The sequence below is a fragment of the Tachyglossus aculeatus genome, chromosome 2 (assembly GCF_015852505.1).
Source record: "Tachyglossus aculeatus isolate mTacAcu1 chromosome 2, mTacAcu1.pri, whole genome shotgun sequence".
NCBI lineage: Eukaryota > Metazoa > Chordata > Mammalia > Monotremata > Tachyglossidae > Tachyglossus > Tachyglossus aculeatus.
In genome coordinates, this window is record NC_052067.1 from 107,678,801 (window position 1) to 107,686,683 (window position 7,883).

Consider the following 7,883-nt stretch of genomic DNA (forward strand, 5'->3'; position numbering starts at 1 on the left):
TCGTATTTATTGAGCGCTTACTGTGTGCAGAGCACTGTACTAAGCGCTTAGGAAGTACAAGTTGGCAACATATAGAGACAGTCCCTACCCACCTGAACACCTTGTGCAGCGTGGCTCAGTGGAAAGAGCCTGGGCTTTGGAGTCAGAGGGTGGGGGTTCAAATCTCGGCTCCACCACTTGTCAGCTGTGTGACTTTGGGCTAGTCACTTAACTTTTCTGGGCCTCAGTTACCTCATCTGTCAAACGGGGATGAAGACTGTGAGCCCCCCCGTGGGACAACCTGATCACCTTGTAACCTCCCCAGGGCTTAGAACAGAGCTTTGTACATAGTAAGTGCTTAATAAATGCCATTATTATCATTATTATTATCCCCCCCAGCACTTAGAACAGTGCTTTGCACATAGTAAGTGCTTAATAAATGCCATTATTATTATTATTATTATTATTATTATTATCCCCCAGCACTTAGAACAGTGCTTTGCACATAGTAAGCGCTTAATAAATGCCATTATTATTATTATTATCCCCCAGCGCTTAGAACAGTGCTTTGCACATAGTAAGCGCTTAATAAATGCCATTATTATTATTATCCCCCCAGCGCTTAGAACAGTGCTTTGCACATAGTAAGCACATAATAAATGCCATTATTATTACCATTATTATTATTATTATCCCCCAGCGTTTAGAACAGTGCTTTGCACATAGTAAAAGCTTAATAAATGCCATTATTATTATTATTATCCCCCCCAGAGCTTAGAACAGTGCTCTGCACATAGTAAGCGCTTAATAAATGCCATTATTATTAATTATTATTATCCCCCCAGCGCTTATAACAGTGCTTTGCACGTAGTAAGCGCTTAATAAATGTCATTATTATTAATTATTATTATTCCCCCAGCGCTTAGAACAGTGCTTTGCACATAGTAAGCGCTTAATAAATGCCATTATTATTAATTATTATTATCCACCCCAGCGCTTAGAACAGTGCTTTGCACATAGTAAGCGCTTAACAAATGCCATCATTATTCTTCATTCATTCAATCGTATTGATTGAGCGCTTACCGTGTGAAGAGCACTGTACTAGGCGCTTGGGATGTACAAGTTGGCAACATATAGAGACGGTCCCTATCCAACAGCGGGCTCACAGTCTAGAAGTAGGGAAGTAGTAGGAAGCAGTGTGGCTCAGTGGAAAGAGCCCAGCCTTTGGAGTCAGAGGTCATGGGTTCAAATCCCAGCTCCACCAATTGTCAGCTGTGTGACTTTGGGCAAGTCACTTCACTTCTCTGTGCTTCAGTTACCTCATCTGTAAATAATAATAATAATAATGACATGTATTAAGCACTTACTACGTGCAAAGCACTGTTCTAAGCGCTTCCACAGTCTAGAAGGGGGGAGACAGACAACGAAACAAAACATATTAACAAAAAATAAGTACAATAAATATGTACAAAATAAACAAATGGATAATAATAATGGCATTTATTAAGCGCTTACTACGTGCAAAGCACTGTTCTAAGCGCTTGGGAAGTCCAAGTTGGCAACATCCGGAGACGGTCCCTACCCAACAGTGGGCTCACAGTCTAGAAGGGGGAGACGGACAACGAAACAAAACATATTAACAAAAAATAAGTAGAATAAATATGTACCAAATAAATAAATGGAGTAATAATTGTGAGCCCCCCGTGGGACAAACTGATCACCTTGCATCCCCCCCAGCGCTTAGAGCAGTGCTTTGCACATAGTAAGCGCTTAATGAATGCCATCATTATTATTATTCAGAGAAGCAGCGTGGCTCAGTGGAGAAGAGCAGGGGCTTTGGAGCCAGAGGTCATGGGTTCAAACCCCGGCTCTGCCAATTGTCAGCTGTGTGACTTTGGGCGAGTCACTTAACTTCTCTGTGCCTCAGTTCCTTCATCTGTAAAATGGGGATTAAGAGTGTGAGCCCCCCATGGGACAATCTGATCACCTTGTAACCACCCCAGAACTTAGAACAGTGCATTGCACATAGTAAGCACTTAATAAATGCCATCATTATTGTTCTAAGTGCTGGGATAGATACAAGGTAATTTATTGGGTTCAAATCCCAGCTCCACCAATTGTCAGCTGTGTGACTTTGGGCGAGTCACTTCACTTCTCTGTGCCTCAGTTACCTCATCTGTAAAATGGGGATTGAGACTCTGAGCCCCACGTGGGACAACCTGATCACCTTGTAACCTCCCCAGCGCTTAGAACAGTGCTTTGCACATAGTAAGCACTTAATAAATGCCATTATTATTATTATTGAAGTCTGTATTATTATTACAAGGCGATCAGGGCTCCCAGTCTTCATCCCCATTTTCCGGATGAGGTCACTGAGGCCCAGAGGAGCGACGCGACTCGCCCGGAGCCACCCGGCTGGCCAGTGGCGGGGGCGGGGGATTCGAACCCGCGGCCTTCGGCGCTCCACCGATGCGGGGGGGATCCCCCTCTCCATCCCCCCCATCTTACCTCCTTCCCTTCCCCACAGCACCTGTATATATGTATATATGTTTGTACAGATTTATTACTCTACTTATTGATTTATTTATCTTACTTGTACATATCATCAATTGTATTTATTGAGCGCTTACTGTGTGCAGAGCACTGTACTAAGCGCTTGGGAAGTACAAACTGGCAACATATAGAGACAGTCCCTACCCAGCAGTGGGCTCACAGTCTAAAAGGGGGAGACAGAGAACAAAACCAAACATACTAACAAAATAAAATAAATAGAATAGATATGTACAAGTGAAATAAATAAATAAATAAATAAATAAATAAATAAATAAATAAATAGAGTAACAAATATGTAAAAACATATATACGTATATATAGGTGCAGTGGGGAAGGGAAGGAGGTAAGATGGGATGGACAGGAGGACGAGGGGGAGAGGAAGGAAGGGGCTCAGTCTGGGAAGGCCTCCTGGAGGAGGGGACCTCTCGGTAGGGCCTTGAACATATCTATTCTATTTATTTTATTATGTTAGTATGCTTGGCTTTGTTCTCTGTCTCCCCCTTCTAGACTGTGAGCCCGCTGTTGGGTAGGGACTCTCTCTATGTGTTGCCGACTTGTACTTCCCAAGCGCTTAGTACAGTACTCTGCACACAGTAAGCGCTCAATAAATACGATTGATTGACCTCCTCCAAGAGGCCTTTCCAGACTGAGCTCCTTCCTCTCCCCCTCATCCCTCTTTCCATCCCTCCATCTTACCTCCTTCCCTTCCCCCAGCCCCTGTATAGATGTATATATGTTTGTACAGATTTATTACTCTATTTATTTATTTACTTATTTTACTTGTACATATCTGTTCTATTTATTTTATTTTGTTAGTATGTTTGGTTGTGTTCTCTGTCTCCCCCTTTTAGACTGTGAGCCCACTGTTGGGTAGGGACTGTCTCTATATGTTGCCAACTTGTACTTCCCAAGCGCTTAGTACAGTGCTCTGCACACAGTGAGCGCTCAATAAATACGATTGATTGATCGATTGATTGATTGAATGAACAGAGGGACGAGCCGGGGAAAAACTACATTTCCCAGCAGGCCCCGCGGCGGCGGGCGCTTCCCTCCCCGCCCCCCTCCCTCCCCCGGCTCCTTCCCAGCAGGCCTTGCGAGCCCCGGAGGCTGCCGGGAGTTGTAGTTCGGGCCGGCGGGCCCGGGGAGGGAGGGAGGCGGGCGGCCTGCCCCTACTTGATGATGATGGCATTTATTAAGCGCTTACTATGTGCAAAGCACTGTTCTAAGCACTGGGGAGGTGAGCATCCGTTTCTCGATTTCATAACCCTAAATGTTAGCAGACGCGTTCATTTTAACCTTTCCCCCAGCGGATTAGCTGGAATTTCCAGACTAGCCTGTAGAACTTCCTAGTGAGGAAATTCCTGAATTTTTTTTTTATTGTACGGTATTAAGGGCTAACTATGTGTCAAGCATCGTTCAGAGCGCTTGGGTAGATTCAATCAATCCCCTTCTAATAATAATAATAGTGATGGCGTTTATTAAGCGCATACTATGTGCAAAGCAGTGTTCTAGGCGCTGGGGAGGTTACAAGGTGATCGGGTTGTCCCACAGGGGGCTCACGGTCTCAATCCCCATTTTACAGATGAGGTAACTGAGGCACTGAGAGGTTAAGTGACTTGCCCAAAGTCACACAGCTGACAGTTGGCGGAGCTGGGATTTGAACCCGTGACCTCCGACTCCACAGCCCGGCTTTTTCTGTTGAGCCACGAGACTGTGAGCCCACTGTTGGGTAGGGACTGTCTCTATATGTTGCCAACTTGTACTTCCCAAGCGCTTAGTACAGTGCTCTGCACACAGTAAGCGCTCAATAAATATGATTGATTGATTGATTACAAGGTGATCGGGTTGTCCCACAGGGGGCTCACAGTCTTAATCCCCATTTTACAGATGAGGGAACTGAGGCACAGAGAAGTGAAGTGACAAAGTCACACAGCTTGACAGTTGGCGGAGCCGGTATTTGAACCCATGACCGCTGACTTCAAAGCCTGGGCACTTTCCACTGAGCCACGCTACTTCCGCGGCATGTTCAGGGGCGGCCTGTTGGAGAGCTGGCATCCGCGGGTCACCCTGCGCAGTGTGGACACCGAGTCACTGGCCCTGCTGCTCGACTACTGCTACACGGGCCGCGTGGCCGTCAGCGAGGCCAACGTGCAGCGCCTCTACGCCGCCGCCGACATGCTGCAGCTGGAGTAGGTGCGCGAGGCCTGCGCCGCCTTCCTGGCCCGCCGCCCTCACATCCAAGTCGTCACCAAAACCTGCCGGTCTCAGCTCCGCAATGTCGCCAAGATCCTCCCTTTCCTCTCCATCCAAACCGCTACCCTGCTCGTTCAAGCTCTCATCCTATCCCGGCTGGACTACTGCATCAGCCTTCTCTCTGATCTCCCATCCTCGTGTCTCTCCCCACTTCAATCCATACTTCATGCTGCTGCCCGGATTGTCTTTGTCCAGAAACGCTCTGGGCAGGTTACTCCCCTCCTCAAAAATCACCAGTGGCTACCAATCAATCTGCGCATCAGGCAGAAACTCCTCCCCCTGGGCTTCAAGGCTGTCCATCACCTCGCCCCCTCCTACCTCACCTCCCTTCTCTCCTTCTCCAGCCCAGCCCGCACCCTCCGCTCCTCCGCCGCTAACCTCCTCACCGGGCTTTGTTCTCACCCGTCCCGCCATCGACCCCTGGCCCACGTCCTCCCCCTGGCCCGCAATGCCCTCCCTCTGCCCATCCGCCAAGCTAGCTCTCTTCCTCCCTTCAAGGCCCTACTGAGAGCTCACCTCCTCCAGGAGGCCTTCCCAGACTGAGCCCCTTCCTTCCTCTCCCCCTCGTCCCCCTCTCCATCCCCCCGTCTTACCTCCTTCCCTTCCCCACAGCACCTGTATATAGGTATATATGTTTGTACAGATTTATTACTCTATTTTACTTGTACATATCTATTCTATTTATTTTATTTTGTTAGTATGTTTGGTTTTGTTCCCTGTCTCCCCCTTCTAGACTGTGAGCCCACTGTTGGGTAGGGACTGTCTCTATGTGTTGCCAACTTGTACTTCCCAAGCGCTTAGTACAGTGCTCTGCACACAGTAAGCACTAAATACGATTGATTGATTGATTGACAACTGCACCACCATCTTGCGCTTTGCCAACGCCTTCAACCACCCACGCCTCAGGGCCCGGGCCCTGGCCTTCATGGCCTGCCACTTCACAAAGCTCAGCGGGGCCGAAGGGGCCGACGAGACCCAAAGGGCTGGTGAGGCCATCGCCATCGCCGTCGCCACCGAGGAGGCCCCGCCGCTGAGCGAGCTCAGCCTGGACGTGTCCGGGGCGCAGGAGGTGCTGCGCCTGGACAGCCTGGACGTGTCCGGAGAGTGCACCGTGTGCGCCGTGACCGTACAGCGGGTGGAGGCCGACCCCCACGAGCGGGGCCCCCGCGCCGCCGAGGTCCTCTGGTGCGTCCGCTGGAGCCACTTCGCCGACCAAGGCCGGGCCTACCTGGAGGGGCTGCGGGCCAAGCCCTTCGTGTGGAAGCAATCAATCAATCAATCGTATTTATTGAGCGCTTACTGTGTGCAGAGCACTGTACTAAGCGCTTGGGAAGTACAAGTTGGGAACATAGAGAGACAGTCCCTACCCAACAGTGGGCTCACAGTCTAAAAGGGGGAGACAGAGAACAAAACCAAACATACTAACAAAATAAAGTAAATAGAATAGATATGTACAAGTAAAATAAATAGAGTAATAAATATGTACAAACATATATACATATATACAGGTGCTGTGGGGAAGGGGAGGAGGTAAGATGAGGGGGATGGAGGAGGGGACGAGGGGGAGAGGAAGGAAGGGGCTCAGTCTGGGAAGGCCTGCCTGGGCCTGGTGGAGGGGGCCCTGAGCGCTGGACCCGGACCCGCCCGCATCGGCATGCTGGCCAAGGAGATGGTCGTCTTCTTCGGCCACCCCAAGGACCCCTTCCTCTGCTACGACCCCTACTCAGGGGACATCTACACCATGCCCTCCCCACTGAACGGCCTGGCCCGGAACAAGGCTATCACCTCACTGGCCATCTGTGTCTCCCTGGATGACGACATCTACCTGGCCGCCCTGCCCAAGAAGCAGCTGTGGGTCTACGACACGGTCCGGGATGGCTGGCGGCAGCTGGCGGACCGCCTGCTCTGCCGCGGGGGCATGGACCTGGCCTACCTCGACGGCCACGTCTCCGTCCTCGGGGGCCGGAGCCCCGTGACCGGGGTCAAGCTGAAGGAGGTGGAGTGCTACAGCGTCCGGAGGGTCCTGGTGGCCCCCGTGCCCTACTCCTTCTACTCCTTCGAGCTCGTCGTGGTCCGCGGCCGCCTCTACGCCGTCAGCAACAAGCGGATGCTCTGCTACGACCCCAGCCGCAACCGGTGGCTCAACTGCACCTCGCTGAAGCGCGGCGACTTCCAGGAGGCCTGCGTCTTCGACGGGGAGATCTACTGCATCTGTGACGTCCCGGTCGTGAAGGTCTACAACCCGGCCCGAGGGGAGTGGAGGCGCGTCGGCGACGTCCCGTTGGACGCCGAGACCCACAACCATCAGATCGTCTGCCACGGCCGGAAGCTGCTGTTCGTCATGTCCACCACGCCGCAGTGGAAGAAGAACCGGGTGACGGTGCACGAGTACGACGCCGCGGCCGACCGCTGGCTGAACGTCGGGACCATGCTGGGCCTGCTGCAGTACGACTCCAGCTTCATCTGCCTCTCGGCCCGGGTCTACCCTTCCCGCCTCGAGCCGGGCCGCCGCTTCATCGCCGAGGAGGACGACGCGCGCCACGAACTCGGGGCCTACTGGGGCGTGAACGGGTTCAGCGAGCTGGATTCTGAGTCGGGCAGCTCCAGCTCCTTTTAACGGGATGAAGTCGGCTGGGCCAGGCGGCGCCAAGGTGGGGATGAGGGGGCTCTGCCCCGTGGCGGGCCTTTCTCCTCCGCGTTGGGGGCTTGCCCAGCGGTGGGTGTCCCTGCCCAGTGAGGAGGGGTGGGGGGCCCCTGCCCCATGGTGGGCCTCTCTGCTCCATGCTGGACTGGCTTCCCCACTTCACGCGGAGGCCTCGCCCTACGGCGGGCCTCTCCTCTCCGTGTCGGGGCCCTCCCCCGAGTCGGGCCCCTCTGCTCCATGTGGGGGCCCTGCCCTGGGTGGGCTTCCCCACTTTACGAGGGGCCCTTGCCGTCTGGCAGCCCTCTCTGCTCCCTGTGGGGGCCCTGTCCCTCCAGCGGGCCTCTCTGCTCCATGTGACGGGGGCCCCGTCCTCCGGTGGGCCTCTCTCGCCTCTCCCTCACAGGTAAGTGACCCGAACAAAGCGGTGGCTCGAGTTTTATTAGCCGGGGAGGTT

The 7,883-nt window shown here is 52.4% G+C and overlaps 1 protein-coding gene across 1 annotated transcript; it reads left to right on the forward strand.

The window, feature by feature from the left end:
- Positions 1 to 7,402, forward strand: KBTBD7 (kelch repeat and BTB domain containing 7; the record flags this gene model as incomplete). The annotated part of the gene is given in 4 exon segments (XM_038742545.1): positions 1 to 24; positions 4,537 to 4,762; positions 5,622 to 6,040; positions 6,371 to 7,402. Coding segments are annotated over 4 exon segments (1,701 nt in total), but the record flags the coding sequence as incomplete, so codon positions are not given.
- Positions 7,403 to 7,883: the final 481 nt, after the last annotated feature.